Raw genomic sequence first — 18384 nt, 5'->3', positions numbered from 1 at the left:
GCTTTAAGGGCCCGACGGAATTCACATAGATTCGCTGACCTTTTTAAAGAAACAGGCAAATTATTCCAGACAACTGGCCCCACATGACGTATTGAAAATAGCGATCTAGTACTAGTAACTTGAGGTGTCCGTATATCTCTAGCATGACGAGTAGGATAATTGTGTACATCATGACCAGAAATAAATAAATTTAAAAAATTTGAAAAACACTTGGGAACCAAATTAGAAAAATATTTAAACATAAATAACCCATGGTAAAATTTTCCAAGACCTGACACAGGGATAATATTTAACTGTACATTTTGGGATCTAACCGACGTTCTGCGATTATCTCCGGACAACACTCGCAGTGCCATATTTTGTATCACACGTAACTGCTGCAAATGCACTGAAAATGTGCTAGACCATATACTCACGCAATATACTAAATACGGGTGAACTAACGAAAAATAAATCAATCTCAAAACAGAATCATGGAAAATATTTTTCAACTTTCTCATCATTCCAACATTTCTTGCAATCTTACTACTAATAAAAGAAACATTATTTTTAAAACTAAGGCATTCATCCACAATAACACCAAGGTATCGTATAGTATTTGTACGCTTAATTACATAATTCTCCATTTGCAAATCAACAACCCAAGGGTAAAAATCTGATGATCTACCATACATAATAAAACCTGATTTACTATGGTTTAACAAAAGCTTATTCACTCTCATCCACTTATCTATACCTAACATACCTCTTCTAATTATTTCTATTAAATCAGATTCAGTCTTTGCTGCGGCAGTAAAATGGGTATCATCTGCAAAACTTGGAATAATCACCCTACAATTAGAATGTGCATTATCTAACAAATCCAAAACAGAAAATCGTAAGTCGTTAATATAAACCAAGAATAAAAGCGGACCTAAAACAGAACCCCGTGGAACACCATAATCAACCATTCTTTCACCAGACCTCACATTAGAAATTTCAACGCACTGGGTCCTACCCCTCAAAAAAGTTCCAAATAACTTCAACGCATTACCTCTAATTCCACAATTTTCTAGCTTCATAATTAAAATTTCATGGTCAACTGAATCGAACGCTTTAACAATATCTAAAAAATAGACGCCACCTTAAAACTTTGGTCCAAAGCATCATGCACAAACGTCGTCAAAAATAAAACTGCCTGTTCAGTAGACATCCCCTTACGAAAACCGAACTGATTAGAATGGGAAAAGGAAATATTCTCCAAGAACTCAGATACTCTAGAATTAATAAGTTTTTCTACTAGCCTAGATATAACAGAAAGGAGGGATATCGGTCGATAATGATTCACATTTTTCTTATCACCCCCTTTAAATAAAGGTATTACTCTGGCATTTTTAAGACACTCCGGATATATACCACATTTAAAACTAGCATTAATCAGATACAAAATTTGTTGCAATATCACAAGAAAAATTTACTTGCAAACCTGTGTTGAAATAAAGTCTGACCCGGATGCACTGTTTCGCATACCTTTTACCACATCACACAATTCTTTTTCAGTAACCGGACGCAAGTACATAGAAACGTCGGTACTTTCAGGCAAAAACTGAGTAAAATCACCATCACTTGCATGCTGCTCAACAGACGACGCTAACCGGCCCCCTATACTAGAAAAGTGCTCACACATACGTTCAGTAGTTTGGCGAATATTTTCACCATCAACAAGACTACAAACAATTTCAGGCTTATTCGGTTTAATAACAGAATTTATAACATTCCAAGTCTTTCTCGGGTTACCCTCCGCATTTTTAAAACTATCACTCAGGTAATCTAACTTAGCTTTACGAAGTATACTATTCAACTTATTACTAGGCTATACGCTTTATAAATATTTACATCGCTAATACTATTACTTAATGCGGACTTTTTATACAATTGCTGTCGCCTAGCTAGACAAACTAGAATACTCTTCGTAACCCAAGGCTTCTTCGGCGAATCAAAATACTTACGTTTCTTCCTAACTTGACTACAAGCAATTACCGTATCCTTAATCATCGAATACCAAAGTGTAAATTTATCATTCACATCCATATCATTACTATATAAAAAATCACAATTTTTTCCTCCAAGCTCATTTTTAACTTCGGTACATTAATAACAGGAAAACAATTTTCCGGTACTTCAGAACGCTCTGATCTTGGCCGGTTCAAAAGAGAAGGAATAGATACCAACAGACCGAAATGATCCGAAACGTCGTTTACAATGACACTCGCACTACTATATCCAGTATTTAAGTAAACGTTATCAATGAACGTAGCAGAATCATGGCTCACTCTTGTACATATATTAATAGAAGGCTGTAGTCCATAACCCAGCATAGTGCTTAGAAACTCCCTAGCTCTAAGGTTACTATTCACAGTTCCTAAATCCAAGTTAAAATCACCACAAATCAAACAAGGTCTAGTTGAAATTGGTAACTTATCCAATTGCTCTTCTAAAAGTGAGCTAAACTCATCTATATTATACGAAGGGGGTCTATAAACGACAATCATAAAACACTTGAAATTAAGAGACTGCAATTCTAACGCCATACTTTCAAACACCATTTCTCGATTAACTCTTATATCATCTCTCACCTTAACCTCAAAATCATTACGCACGTAAATTGCTAAACTGCCATGTTGATGCATCTCTCTATTTTTAATATACAGCTTATAATTACCAATCTCTAACAGAGAAGAACTATGGTTCTTCAACCAAGTCTCCGTTAAAGCTAAAACATGAGGGGTTGATTGCAGACATAACTCATTCAGAAACTGGTATGAACTTCCAATCCCTTGACAATTTAAATGAAAAATATTAAATTCACTTTGACAACTAATAGAACTCAAATCACACAGAAACTTATAAAGGGAATCAGGATTAACCTCATGAAACTCACCCACATCAAAATCTCTGTGAAGTACCCCTTCCCCCGAATCATATAATTTCATCGAATCGCTCAAGAAAACCCAGCCGTTCCCTACCTAAACTTGACATTCAAAATAATCAATCCGAAGGGATGGAAACCGGAATTTTGGAATGCGAAAAAATAGTGACCATACCATAACATGAGTGAAACGACCAAGAACCGAGAAAATCCAGACCAAAAAATGCCTGAAAGAAAACAAAAGATAAGAAAACATGGACCAAAAATAATAACACAAAAAGAATCGCCAACATAGGGGACATAAATAACCAAAACAATGAATACATCATAACACAAAAAAAAATGAATAAGTTAATAATAAACGCAACAACCACTTATTTTAAATTTCATAACTGACACTAAACAATACTCACACGATTACAAACCATCCGTTCACAAGACTACCATATTCTCAAATAGGGACCTATATTAAACTCCTTCTCTACCTTCACCACCGCGTAAACCTCTTCCCCTCGCTTGACTGCGCTGATGCGCTTTGCTATCACTAGGGCAGAATTTGGCTCGCGAACCATTAGGACGATCAAAATAAAGAAAAGGTGGAACGGTTTTAGACACCCAAGCTGAAATACCTATATCCTTTAGCATAGACTTCTTCTCAAAAAGACTTTTTCGTGCCTCCCGGACAGAAAGAGGGGCATCATCACTAATATAAATCTCTTTCAGATTCCTCACAGATTTCCCTTTCAAATTCTTGCTAATTTTTAGTAAATAAATTTTCTTTTCCCTCGAAAAAACATTAACTTTGAAAAATTTCTGGTCTTTCACGTTTTGTAGCACTGTAAACTTGGGAACCTCACTTACTTCAAGCCCAGACAAACATACTTGCTTAAACGCTTCACTAGCGTCCTCCTTACTATCACAAGGCAAATTCCAAACAATAATGTTACTGTTAGATACCTGGTATTCACACATCATTAACCGACTTGCCAGATCAATATTGTTTTTCCTCAGTGCCATCGCTTCACTCGTGATAACGCTTATCTGATTTTTTAGGCTATCAGTTTCGCTTTCAACTGATACTACACGGGCTTGAACTTCCGTAATCGATGCGTGAAACTCAAGCTGCCCTTTTTCCACTGATATAACCCTTAGTTCTAGATATCTCATACGTCCATCAATAGAGTCTAACTTAGATCCGTTTTCTTTCATGATTGCCAGCATCGTAACAAAATCTTCAGACAACTTTAACAATGGTGACTGGGACTCCTTGCTAGAAGTGGCCGAAACATCTAAAACCGCTTCAGTTCCATCAGCTCCAGCATGCTGGACTTTACGCCGACGTCCCATCTTAGAAGTAATTAAACAAGCAACGGCTTACCTCACTAGGCAATAAATATTTATCCACAGAGCTACCAACGTGCATTAAGCGTTAGCCGTTACAAGGGCACGGCAAACGCCAACCCCTAACTCAGCTCCAAGAACGACTCCTAACGCCAATCTCGAACTCAGCTCCAAAAACAACTCGAAGTTTAGGCCAATAGGTCAGCAGCAATTCCTCTTTGGGTTAAATGTACCAAATTGATACGAATAAATATAATTTGAACACTCGATCAAAAATCAGAATCACAGTTCAGAATGGTTTATATTCAAAATAAACTTGTAAGCGCCACTGGATAAACAAATAAGCGGCTCTCGCGTAACAGGTCTTACTCAGTCATAAGACAATACATTACAATACTCAGTCATAACATTAACTAATCAGTGACGTCACCGATCCAGTCAAAAAATCCAATCTCTGATATTTGAGTGCATTCAGGTAATTGCGTAAGATTTAATCCTTTACAAAATTGTGTCACTCTTTAATCCTTTACAAAATATATGTGACCTTCACTGGCGGATGCTGAATGAGAACTCGGATCATAGGGTCCTGCTATATTTTCCCTGCAATTTAAGAGTAAATACTTGGCATGTACCCCTGCAGCTCTTGCGACAGCTCCCTCCCCTTCTTCTTACCATTTTAAGAACATCTTTTATAAAATGTTCAGAGTTTGGAAGAAGTCAATGATTCTCTTGAAGGTCCACCTCTCTTCCTGGGCTGGAACATCTGCTTCTAGCAGCAGCTTCATACCTTCCTGAAATCCCAATCTCCTGGTGGCTCTTTTAAGCTTGGAGGAGATTGTTGTTGACTTTGATCATTTAAATCCTGTAGAATATCCTGTTTTATAAGGTTTTAAGAATTTGGAAAAATACCTGGACCTATCTAAATGCACATACTTGAACCTTAGAAATAGGGAAAGAGTATAGACAAGAACTTGAAATACTTTCCTATGCCTAAGATAAGATAAGATTTTATTACTGAAAAATGGCTATCACAAGCTCAAAATGGGCCGAATTCGCACTTTAGTATCAATAAAACAAATAAAAACACAAAAACAAACAAAGAACAGAAAAAAAATTATAAAAGAATCAACTTCAAACAGTAAAAATGTCAAACAATTAAAACTCAAAAATTAAGAGGTCAATGCTGAATCAGCAAAAAGTCAAAAACAAAGAAAAACACATAGAATAAAAAAGGGAACAAAATAATTTAAACAAAAACAATTTAGTTATGTGACAAAAAAATTGAAAGGTCAAAAATTGCAAAATGAACACCAAAAATAATAAGGTGAAAAGGGAGATAAGGAGGGGGGAGGAGATTCACTGATTGAATATGCTTGCTATCTAAGGGATGAAAGTATTTCTATATCTTTCAGTGGTAACTTTTATTGGGGCAAGGAGGGGGATTTTTGTTGAAGCAAAACGTGAGAGTTGGGGTCCAAGGGGTGAATATGGACTAGGAAAAAGGGTAGTTGTTCAAGGGTTGGAGTAACCTGAGAGTAACGTGTTGTATTTGATTGTCTTAATTCATTTTTAGTTGTTTTTTTTTATGGAAGCTTGAAGGGGTAATATGAAGTTTGAAATGTAATTGAAGCCACCGCCAAAGGATTCTTCTAAGGAGGGGGAGCATCCAACGTTGTGAAGGGCATTGTTAGTGAAACGCAAGGAAATTTTCGCCCTCCTTTCCTTAAGGGTAACTAGATTGGCTAGTTACCCTTAAGGAAAGGAGAGCAAAAATGCTTAATTTATGCTCTGGGCCCATTCCTGAAAGATGTGTTGGCCTAAATTAGGCTTCTAATAAAAAGTAAAATTTAGAGTGATTTGCATGGCTGACTTGTTGAGTTTTATGAGAACTAATTATTATTGTGCATGAAAACTTGCAGTTGATGCAATAAAATTCTGTAAAGGTAGTTTCATTTTCTATGGGTCTTCACCAGCTACAAAACTTGCAGTGGCAATACAATTTTTAATATTTACTACAAAAAATACAGCCATCTATGCAAAACTATGTCATACTCATCAGATATCTTACATGCAGTAAGATTTTTTTTTTATTTTTATTGAACTTGATCTATTTATGTTAAAGAAGGCAAAATGTCTATTTACATTTATTTGTTGTTTTGAAAAAGAGGTTTAGTCTGGTAGTAAGACAATCTGCCTTACTGCACCAATGTTGAGTATCTAACAGCCTTAAAAGGTCCATGAATAGTTATAAAATATGTGTAAACACTTTTGACACTGAAGGGTCAAGATTGATTGCAAGATCTAACAAAGGCTAGAAACAGCAAAAAAACATCAAAATGAAATTAAAAGAAACACTTTCTCCAAACATAAAACAAATTATCAAACTATGTTTTTCCACTAGGCCACTCAGAGAAGTTGAAACTTTATAAAGATTAAAATTAAAGCATATAGTCCCATATCAAGATATGAGAATCAGTAAGAATCCCAACTTCTATTGTATCTGATCTCAAGAGAACTAAACATAATGCACAAGGTCTTTATTGATGAGAAGTGGCAGTCTTGGGTAGTGAGTAGCTTAAGTTTAAGTAGTCTAAGGTACCTGGAGTTAAATTATCCATTAAGGATATCAACTACAAATTATCTCAAAATTCTTACTGTTCTTCTCTTATATCAATTGCTCTTCTTTTTTGCATTTTCATTTCAGAAATGTGAGTGTCAAAAAATGAAAATATATCTTGAACCTATAAACCTTTAATGGGGAAAGGGCTAGCAGATTAAAGAAGCTGAGGTGTCACCAAAGGGTATAATAGGGACTTAGTATATAACCCTACAAATCTAGATGACCACTGTACCTAGCACCTCATCCAGTGGTGAAACAAAGGGAGAGGGGCTTGTGTAGTTTTGTACTTATATATATGCAAATTTTTTAAGTAATATGGTCACCAAAATTGATTTGTTAAAAAAAAAAAATATTTTCAACGAATTTCTTAAACTTGTAGATTTCTTAAACTTCTTAAACCTCTAAGAACACACAGTTTGTGTGTTCTTAGAGGGTAGGGAGGCTAATTGCTAATCTAATGTCATTTGCATTATAAAATCTTTTTTCGAGTAGGCCAAACTGTTATTTTGCTGAAATGCTCAGTATAACGCATTGTTGGTAAAACTCATTACAAAAAAAAAGAATCAGATAGATTTGATGAAATTCATTACAGATTCAGTAATTACAAGGATGGTTCTAATTTTAGAAATATAATATATTATATTGTTATTTAAACTAAGTCTTAATTTAAGTGCTATAGAATTAGGGTTGGCTTCATCAGTTTATTTTATTCTGATGTCATACTGAAGTACTTTTAATGGAGTAATATAGACCTGATTTCGTTTGATTATATTTTCAAACAATCTCAAGTAAGTCAGAAGTGTGTAGTTTCTTTCTTTTGCAGGAACTGGAACGTGAAGCTACAGACCAGCTACAATTTCAAGGTACATACTGTCTATTACACTGTCTTCCTAGAGTTAATTTTATGAAAAGATTATTGAATAACCTGAATCCCAACCTGAGGGTGGAGGTTCAAAGTTGCCATTGTTTTTTTTCTCAAAAATGTAATATTGACAATATACTCTATTTTCAGTAAAAGTTACATTTACCTTAAACTAATTTATGTCAGTCTTGCTAGTAATAGGAGTGATCCTGTTTCTGCCAGCTTCAGTGATGGATTCAGTTGGCTTGTTGCCAGCTTCAGTTGGCTTGTCATCTCTAGAATCCTGGAAGGTGCAAAGAAGGTTCATTTGTGGAATAAAAATTGATTTTAGAGCACTTCTGTGTCAGCAAATAGATAAAAGGTTCAGCTATTGGAGTGGGGGAAGTGTCTTTTAACTTTGCAAATTAGTATTTCTAAAGTTATAAATTTGGTAACTGTACCCTTTTTTGTATTGACTAGATGATTGATTTGGAATTCTCTCGGAATTTTCTATGGGAGAAGAGGCAGTGGCGTTAATATTGCTCCCAATATGTTTTGGCCTCTCCCCCCTAGATTTAAAAAAATACCTTTTTGTTGGTGTTTTCATAGAAAATTATTTTTTATTTTCATTGAACACATAAGAAAAAAAGCTCTCCCATAGGATTGAAAATACACCCCCCCTAATTCTATGGACTGACATCACTGGGAAGGGGAGGGTAATTTAACTTTGAATTTGTCTTGAGGGGGGGGTGCAATTTTTCTCCTATCCTTTGATTGTTTTTTATGCCTTCTTCTGATGGTCTTTGTTGCTAGTATTAAACAATACAGTTGCAGTAGAACATGTAGTTAAAACCCATGGGTAAAAGTCAGGTTTTACCTTAAATTACCTTAAATTACCTTAAAGTCCAGCAAGATAAGGTGGTGATGAGCCTCCTGTGGAACATTTCGCTAGTGGTGTGCCATGACTAAGGCTTGGCATCCCAGCTTAGCCTACACACTGCATTTCCTAGAGTTTCTTTTGAAAAATTGGTTTCAGTATATACAGATATAATGCAGGGTTCGCATTGCCAAACGTCTTGGGGAGAGTGTTTAAAATTTACTTTGTTTGGGGTGGGGGGATCTGAAATTAAAAGAAGATTCATTTTGAAACTAAATTATATGCAATTTGGGATATTTCAACATATTTTCCATAAACTTTCCAGGAGTCCTTGTCGTGTTTCAGTCACATAGCAATTTAAAATACTGAAACTGACCTAACTATTGTTAGATTAGAAAAATGACCTAACTCAATCTTTAAAAGGGTAAATATTTTGCCTTGTCCATTGGTGCACAACGGTCCAAGTTTTAGGATGGAGGGTCAGATAAAAAAAAAAGAAGAATATTCAGGCTACTATTCTTGAGTTTTTAGTAAATGCTTTAAGTGTACATATTACCTTAACCTTAATCACCTTAATCTCTTTGAGAGCTTTAAGGTCCTCTGGACCTGTAGTGCTCTTAAGTTGGTGACTCCCAGTCAAACCGCCCCTGCCTTTTCTCCTACTCTTTGTCAAATTGGTGTTTGAAAGACTGGGTGGAGGGAGTGCGGACGGTAGCATCCTTCAATTCATTCTAGTGGTTTATGACTCTTCTTGAAAAGTACATTTGATGGATTCTTGATCTGGGGCCTAATAGCTTCTTTGAGTGTCCTCTTGTGAGATGATGGCTGGTGCTGTGAAGGTCCATGAAGATGGAAGAGTTTTCCTTTTCGATTTTATGTTTCAGCATCATGTTGCTACGCATGCGTCTGTAGAAAAGGGTAGGTAGCTTGAGTTGCGTGGGGCAGTCCCCATATGAAGCTTATTTTCACGCACTTCGTAGGCTTTTCACGCACTTCGTAGCTCGCTCTTTTGAAGGTGCACCTCTTCCTGGGCTGGAATTTTCAAGAAGATTCATAAACCACTGGAATGAATTGAAGGATGCTACCGTCCGCACTCCCTCCACCCAGTCTTTCAAACACCAATTTGACAAAGAGTAGGAGAAGAGACAGAGGCGGTTTGACTGGGAGTCACCAACTTAAGAGCACTACAGGTCCAGAGGACCTTGAAGCTCTCAAAGAGATTAAGGTCATTTCTAAATCAAAACATATTTTTAATGTATTTGGGGGGGGGGCTACAAAATTCATTGATGTGACTTGTGTGAAGCCTACAGAGAAGTTATGAAATTTTTGAGAATTTGAAGGCCAGGCCAACAAAACACTGATTATTATTTCTAGTTTCCAGATATGATAACAGTATTTAATTTGCTATGTATTGACTTTAATCATATTTTAGCATTATTCTAGGTTGTATTCTGGTAGGGGTAAAATAGTTCCTTGACTTCTTATGGTGTCTTTGATGATCTTGCATACTGGACCAGGAAAGTAAATATGCTTGTCTCATAATCCACCTAAAGCAACTCCAACTGTGTTATACATATACTGTACTTGTCTTCTCAAACTTATCTTCTTTTATGCTCTTGCTCCTCCATTTGAGATTAATTTAAAGCTTATAAATCTAATTTTAAGGAGAGTTTGAAAAAAAATGCTTGTATTCAACAAAACTCGTTCTGTGGTGATATAGAAAAGAGAGAAATTTCCAAGTGTTTCATTGCAATACGCTAAGCTGTTCTCTACATGGGCGCCCATGGGGGCAGGGGGGCTCCAGCCCCCCTGGCTGAATGATGCTGCCTTACATTTGTCTTAATTTAAAAACTTTCCACAAAATAAGTTTTCAAAGATAAGTAAAGAGTTCCATTAAGCCAAAAATGGGCAGAAATAAAGTCAAATAATCTTCCAGGCGTAAAACTACCACAAATAACTACCAACAAATAAGTGAAATTCAGAACGAACAGAAATTGGAATAAATAGCCAAGTCTTGAGACGGCATGGGGGTTATCAGCCTTACTAATGCTAATTTTTGCTCGTTTTGAGTTTCATTTATTTATTGATAATTATTTGTGGTAGTATTACGCTTGGACGATTACTTGACTTCATTTCTGCCTATTTTTGGCTTAATTGAGCTCTTTACTTTTATTTGAAAACTTGTTTTGTGGAAAAGTTTTTTTTTTAATTAATTTCTGTTAATTTTTTTATTGACATAGTCATTTTCATGAAAAAAAAATATATTTTTTCGGTTCTTTTTTCTATAAGAATCCGGAGTTTGGTTTGCTATTTGTAAGTTGAGAGAAACTTTTTCTACAATTTTTGATCCTGACACAAATAGTATTTTTTAATTTAATTTTATACCTTCTTAAGTTAACTGAAAATAAAACTTAACATCATTCACAAAAGATTTTATCTATGTTCTTTGAGAACCTGGATACACTTACACTCTATTTATTTATTTAAACTGTAAGAGCAAAAATAGTAATAGTAGTAGCCCCGAAAGCTTAAACTTAATACCCCCAGTCGTGCTCTATAAATTTATGTAATGTCCTATTTGCAACCGCAAACGCAATGCCTTTTGATTTAGTTTTAAACGGCATTTAGTTTTATAGCCTAATGGGTCAAATCTATAATTTTGGGGGGTTGACATGCCCAATCCCTAAATGCATAGTTGCTGGACCATTCTACTATGCTGAAAAAAATAGTTGTCTCAAAGTTTTGATTGGATGTGTTTGGGAAATAAATCGGCTTGAGAGACGGGCTGATTGCCCTCCAATCTCTTTTTACTCTTAAAAAGGACACTAGAACTTTAAATTTTGAAGCGAATTAAATGTTTCGATGTTTAAGTTTAAATGTTTAAATGTTTAAAATGATATTTCTAGCTATTATAGAGTGGTGCTGCCTAAGATATTGCTTTTATGCATTTTTGAAAACGTGTATGCATCCAGTTTTTTCGTTTTATTGGAACTCCCCCTAAACGCTTCCTTAAAAGTTTCACCTTTAAATACTCTTAGCGTCATTAGTTACAGTAACTGTAGTGATAGTATTAAAGGTATACACATATTGCCTTCTGGCTAGTTCAAAATTCCCCACGACTTACTCTTAAAGGTCTAACTTAATAATATAAGTTGTTCTTGAGATATTGCTTTGTCATCTTTTCGAAAGTTCACATGCTCATAGTTTGTTTTGATTTAGTTCAACGTCCACCTAGCTGCCCTCCGATAAATTTGACTCTTAAAAAAGGCACTTAAACTTCTGATTCCCAATCCAATGAGCAGCCTCCGAAGTATATACGACCACCGTTTCCATAAAAATATTATTTGCCCTCGGGACGTAACTTAAAACCCTTGCCCTGAGGACTGTGGGGGGGGTCTCATCCTCAAAGACATAATTTCTGGACTTCTAAACTACGTCTAACAAAATGACTATCTCGAAATTTTGACTGGAAGTGTTTGGGGAAATGATGGGTGTGCGGGGGGGGGGGGGGTGGCTGCACTCCAACCACTTTGACTATTAAAAAGTACCAAGATCCTATATAGAAAAACGAGGAATTTTGTATTTTTGCCAGAAGAAAGATCATGGATGCATGATCATTTATAAATGACAAATAATCTAGCAACTATTCAAGACTAAATATAGTGTTGTAAATCAACAAATTAGAGAATTGAGTTGATCAATAGCTGGAATTAGTACATACATTTTAAGTAGATAAAGAGTGGCATTTGGTGACAGACTTCTTTCCTTGCAAAATAGCTCTTGATATCAGGCGATTCTATCTCAGGGAAATTTCCAATACTGGCCATTCGTAACATCGCCAAGTTTTTTTTCGTCTGGAGTATCACATTTGTTCCAAATTTTGCTACATTTGCATTTTTATAATCTTTGGTCTTGTAGTGGGCAGGGGGGTTAATGACCCCGTACCTCTCCCTGTGAGTGCCCATTTCTAATCCAATAATATTTACCTTTTATTTACTTTTTCAGCGTTTACAATGCCAACTTTAGCGCAATCTCAACCCACACCAAGCTTTTTTCAACCAGACCCAAAGGGAGTGCCTGTTAATGGAAGGGATGATGGTTTTCAAGAGCAGTCAGAACAGGTGACTTCTTATTGTGAATCCTAAGAGTGATTTTAGTTATGGTAAAAAGTGTAAATATTCCTTCTCAGTACGCACACATTGGAGGGGGGGGGGAGGTCTTTTTCCCCAAAAATCTTTACAACCTACTTCTTTAAATACAAAACTGGCCTGTATTTTTGACCCCTTCTCAAGGAAAAACTCTTTTAAGTCTCTCTCCCTCTTTTTTAAGGGGGAGAGAGGGTTATCTTCCTCCCTCCCTCTGTGTACTTGTGAGGAACAGGTAATAATAGAAAAATACAAATACTAATTTTATAAATAACAAAACACTGTCTAGTTAACGGCGCAAGCCACACTACCGTTCTATTTATAGATAAATTGAAAGGAAAATATATAAATTTTCTTTAAGACTGATATAAATAAATGTGATATATATATATATATATATATATATATATATATATATATATATATATATATATATATATATATATATATGTGTGTGTGTGTGTGTGTATAAGTAGTAATACACTATTATGTTTTCAAACGAGGCCGTAGGACAGAAATTCAGATGGGGTCATGGGCGCTACTCTTTTCTTCTTTAGTAGTTTAATGGCATTTATATACAATTATTGAAGAGACGTACAATTACTTGCGAGGACGTTTAGCGTTAAAAACCTTGACGAACGTTGGAACGAAACTTTTTGCGCAACGCATATGTCGTGCTGTCAAGTAACACTGGTAAAATAACACATTTGCTAGTTTCACATCGAGGGCTGACAGAAATTTTTTTGGTGGGGGACAACTGAAGCTAGAAGCTTTGTTTTTGCTGTGATTTGAATGGACAATTAGAAAACAATTATTTCTAATTTTCCTGGTTTAGTGTACGTATTTTATGTACCTATAATTTATAGTGTACGCATTTTAGTGAATTTTTCATATAATTGAGTATACATATTGCTTTAATGTCTATACAACAACAAAAAAAAGAATAAAAATAGAAATATGAAAAAGACACAATCAAACAAGGTAATTTACAGCAAGTAAGATTATATATATATATATATATATATATATATATATATATATATATATATATATGAGAGCTCAAAACTAAATTCGTTATTTTAGGAAAGATCGAAAACTTTTTGTTGTTATTTGTTTCCGAGTTTTCTTTGTTTTGTTGACGCTAAAGTGCGAATTCGGCCCATTAGGGCTTGTGTTAGCCGTTTTTCAGTAATAAATCTTATTTTATCTTATATAGTGTCTTATAAGTGGTATAAAAATTAGATATATTATATATATATATATATATATATATATATATATATATATATATATATATATATATATATATATATATATATATATATTTCAATCACCGTTTAGATTGCCCGACAAATGTTCAGTTAGGTGAACATGTTATTAAAACACAAGGTACACAGATTTATCTTAATGTACCGATTGGGTCAAATCTTCGCACCACGAGTCAACTTTTGAAAGATTTTGTTGCCAGAAAATCTAGGAGTGTGTATGATTTACTAGTTGCGTTAAAGTTTAAATTTAACCGCCGTATCTTAGCTAGCGTTTAAAATGCATTTGCTGTTCCGTATCTACTTGCCCTTGCACCATTTTGGTCTCTTCTTACTGCTTCAGATATTAGGGATATACGGAAGGGTTTCTACAAGTATGCGAAATATTTGCTAAGGCTGCCTCTCTGGACTAGTAACAGCTCACTATCCTTGCGGTATGGAGTTGCAAGTCCACTGTCCGCGGTACAGAAAAGAAATGAGAGATATCGGAGGCAGATTATTGATGAAAGCACCTCTGAAAATTTCTGTCTTTGATAATAGGTTTGTTCTTACATATAATTGCCCCTATTTGTAATTTTTTTTTCTTGTCTGTTCTTCTCTGTTTTGGTTCTGTTTGTATTTGTCAGAATTTATTTTTATTTTTTTTCCATTTTTTTTCTTTATACTCCATCAGTGTTGTATTTTACATTTATGATGGGCAATAAATTTATACATACATACACATATATATATATATATATATATATATATTTCCATTATGTCAGAAGTATATATTACATTTACGCTTGAGAGCTCAAAACTAAATTCGTGATTTTAGGAAAGATCAAAAACGCTTACTCACCCAGATGCAGTACTATCATTAAAATATTCGTCTCAGATAGAAACAGTTGAAGCTTACAGTGCAGTAATTAAAAATAAGAAAATGACTTCAAAATTAATCAAAGAGTTAGCAGGGTTGAATTTAATGCCATCTTTTGGTTACTTGAAGAAAGTTCGAGTTGTAGATGGCGCTATGGAGTGTCTATTAAGTGGTAGTGATAGTTTCCAAAGTGTTGATGACCTTGTGTTGCATTTAAAAAATCAAAAAATTGATGTTTCGATGCTTGTTGACCCGACTGACTGGAATGTTATTAGAGTACCAAGAAAGCTGCCTGTGACGCGAAAACAGTTTGAAGAAAGTAAGCTATTTTGGCCTTCTGCTTTTCATGAAGATCCAATTATAGAAAGCTTATTAAACAAAAATATTTTCAGTTTTTCTGAACTAGAAATACTTGCAAAACTGCAAGAGCTTGCTAATTTAGCTGGAACCACTGGACTTTCTTGGTGGAAAAAAGAGAAAAGCTTTAATATCAACCGAATTACATACGTTATAGATTTTCTAAAAACTAAGAAAAGTTTTGCTGTGTCTGCAAAAGGTGCTGTTGTATATAATCATGAAAATAAGGAAATTCTATGCTTTTCTTGTGACCAACGCCATCTTCATCCCAGTAAACATTGTGCTATGGTCGTTATTGACTCTGTTGCTGCTACTCAAGGGGGAGGTGCTTGGATAAATGAACGGGCTAATGAAATTGACGCATTGCTAGTTGAGGAAGTCCCACAAGGAATTGCAGATGTGTTAACAATGGAAGTACCACATAAAAAGAGGAAAAAAGATGACAGTACTTTGGATACTGCTGCTCCCTATTTGTGTACCGGGTATGATGTTTTTATGACCCACGAACCATGTGTTATGTGTGCCATGGGACTTCTGCATTCTAGAGTCAAACGATTATTTTTTGAAAATACGTCAGAAAATGGAGCGTTGGTGACAAAAGTGATGCTTCACACATTAAATGGTATTAATCATAGGTTTGGTGTATTCTTTGGAAAAATACAATCCGATTAACATCATAACGTTTTTTTTTTGTAGCTATATATACTGCCATTTATATGTAAAAGACATGTCCAAGTTATGAATTTTATTTAATGATAATAATTCCCAGAATTATCAAGAAGTGTACTCAAGGCTATTATCATAGGCAGCGCAATACCGCTGCCTAAGTAAAGAACGATGTGGGCACAATGTATTATTTTTTTTTTCGTGGTGTTAAACCAGGGCACTTCGTATTGAAGGAGTTGTCGTAGAAACTTCGAAAAGGGTTCATTGGATTGGAAATTGGAGTGGCTAGTGCCCTTTTTAATAGTCGAAAGTTGTTGGAGGGCAACCATTCCCCCTCCACGCCCATCATTCCCCCAAACACATCCAGTCAAAATTTGGAGATAGCCATTTTATTCAGCGTAGTTGATTTCCAGATAGAAAATATGTTTTTGAGGAGGTTACTCCCCCACAACCCTCAGGGCAAGGGTTTTAAATTATGCCCTGGGGGCATATAAGAATGATGTTGGCACAATGTATTTTTTTTTTTTTTTTCCTTTAGACCATGGCCCTTCGTACCGAAGAATTTGTCATAGAAACTTCGAAAAGGGCTCATTCAATTGGAAATTGGAGTGGCTTGGGCCCTTTTTAATAGTCGAAAGTGATTGGAAGGCAACTAACACTCCTTCTACGCCCACCATTTCCCGAAACACATCCAATCAAAATTTTAAGATAGCCATTTTATTCAGAGTAGTTGATTTCCACATAGAAAATATGTTTTTGAGGAGGTCACTCCCCCCCACAACCCTCAGGACAAGGGTTTTAAGTTATGCCCTGGGGGCATATAAGGTTTTTATAGAAGGTGTTGTCGTAAAAACTTCAAAGACTCATTCGATTGGAAATTCAAATGGCTAGTGTCCTTTTTAATAGTCGAAAGTGATTGGAGGGCAACTAACCCCCCTCTCACGCCCACCTTTTCCCCAAACACATCCAATCAAAATTTTTGAGTTCAACCTTTTTTTCAACGTAGTGAAAAGCACTGGAAATTAGGTCTTTGAGGATGACAACCCCCCCCCCCATAGCCCTCAGGGCAAGGGTTGTAAGTTATGCCCTGGGACCATAAAAGGTTTTTACTGAAAGCGTTGTCGTAGAAACTTCAAAAGGGCTCATCCAATTGAAAATTGAAAGGGCTAGTTTTTTTTTTAATAGTTGAAAGTGATTGGAGAGCGACTAACACCCCTCTCACGCCCACCATTTTTCCAAACACGTCCAATCAAAATTTTGAGATATCCATTTTGTTCAACGTAGTTGAAAGTTCTGGAAATTAGGTCTTTTGGGATGATAACCCCTTCAGAGCCCTCAGTGCAAGGGTTGTAAGTTATGCCCTTGGGGCATATAAGGTTTATTTAGAAAGTTGTTGTAGAAATTTCAAAAAGGGCTCATTTGATTGTAAATTGAAATTGCCCTTTTTAATAGTCGAAAGTGAGTGGAGAGTAATTAACCCCCCTCTCACGCGCAACATTTCTTCAAAAAAATTCAAACACAGTTTAGAGATAGCCATTTTGTTCAAAGTAGTTGAAAGTTCTGGAAATTATGTATTTAAGGATGACAAATCCCTCAGAGCCCCCAGGGCAGAGGCTGTAAGTTATTCCCTGGGGCATATAAGATTTTCGTAAATAGCGTTGTCGTAAAACTTCAAAAGGGGCTCATTCAATTGGAACATGAGACAGCTAGTGCCCCTTGTAATAGTTGAAAGTGATTGGAGGGTAACTAACCACCCTCTCACGCCCAGCATTCATCCAAACACATCCAATCAAAATTTGAGATAGCCATTTTGTTCAACGTAGTTGAAAGTTCTGGAAATTAGGTCTTTAAGAGTGACACCCCCCCCCCCCCCCAGACTTCGTGGCAAGGGTTGTAAGTTATGGTCTGGGGGCATATAAGGTTTTTATTGAAAGTGTTGTCGTAGAAATTTAAAGAGGCTCATTTGATTGGAAATTGAAAGGGCTAGTGCCATTTTTAGTTGAAAGTGATTGGAGAGCGACTAACGCCCCTCTCACGCCCACCATTTCCCCAAACGTATCCAATCAAATTTTGAGATAGCCATTTTGTTTAACGTAGTTGAAAGTTCTGGAAATTAGGTCTTAGAGGATGACAACCACCCTAACAACCCCTAGGGTAAGGGTTGTAATTTATGTCCTGGGAGCATATAAGATGTTTATAGAAAGCATTGTGGTCGTAGAAACTTGAAAAATGGCTCATTCGATTGGAAATCGAAAGGCCTAGTGCCCTTTTTAATAGTCGAAAGTGATTGGAAGGCTTGACATTTTTATTGTAAAGATCGATGTGGGTGTATGTATTATTTTTGTTGTTGTTGTTGTTTAGACCAGGGCACTTTGTATCGAAAGAGTTTTCGTGGGAACTTCGAAAAGGGCTCATTCGATTGAAAATAGAAAGGGCTGATGCCCTTTTTAATAGTCGAAAGTGTCAGGGTAAAATATATACCCTGAATGTGTATATAGGGGTGAG

General features: G+C 35.7%; 1 protein-coding gene across 2 annotated transcripts in view; it reads left to right on the top strand.

Moving 5' to 3' along the window:
- The window catches only part of LOC148939671 (tRNA-specific adenosine-34 deaminase regulatory subunit adat3-like), a 33952-nt gene extending 18067 nt beyond the window's left edge, over window positions 1-15885 (top strand). Inside the window, exons 2-4 of one of the 2 annotated variants that reach the window (XM_089106789.1) lie at window positions 7693-7732; window positions 12593-12708; window positions 14815-15885. In XM_089106789.1, coding sequence (XP_088962915.1) covers window positions 7693-7732; window positions 12593-12708; window positions 14815-15885 — 1227 coding nt within the window. The remainder of the gene's footprint in view (window positions 1-7692; window positions 7733-12592; window positions 12709-14814) is intronic. The other variant, XM_089106788.1, reaches the window with a different exon arrangement.
- The last annotated feature ends 2499 nt before the right edge of the window (window positions 15886-18384 follow it).

Source organism: Artemia sp. Qi Xiang Cuo, chromosome 21 (genome assembly GCF_049724085.1).
Source record: "Artemia sp. Qi Xiang Cuo chromosome 21, ASM4972408v1, whole genome shotgun sequence".
Taxonomy (NCBI): Eukaryota; Metazoa; Arthropoda; class Branchiopoda; order Anostraca; family Artemiidae; genus Artemia; species Artemia sp. Qi Xiang Cuo.
This window is presented reverse-complemented; position numbering and strand designations above follow the sequence as displayed.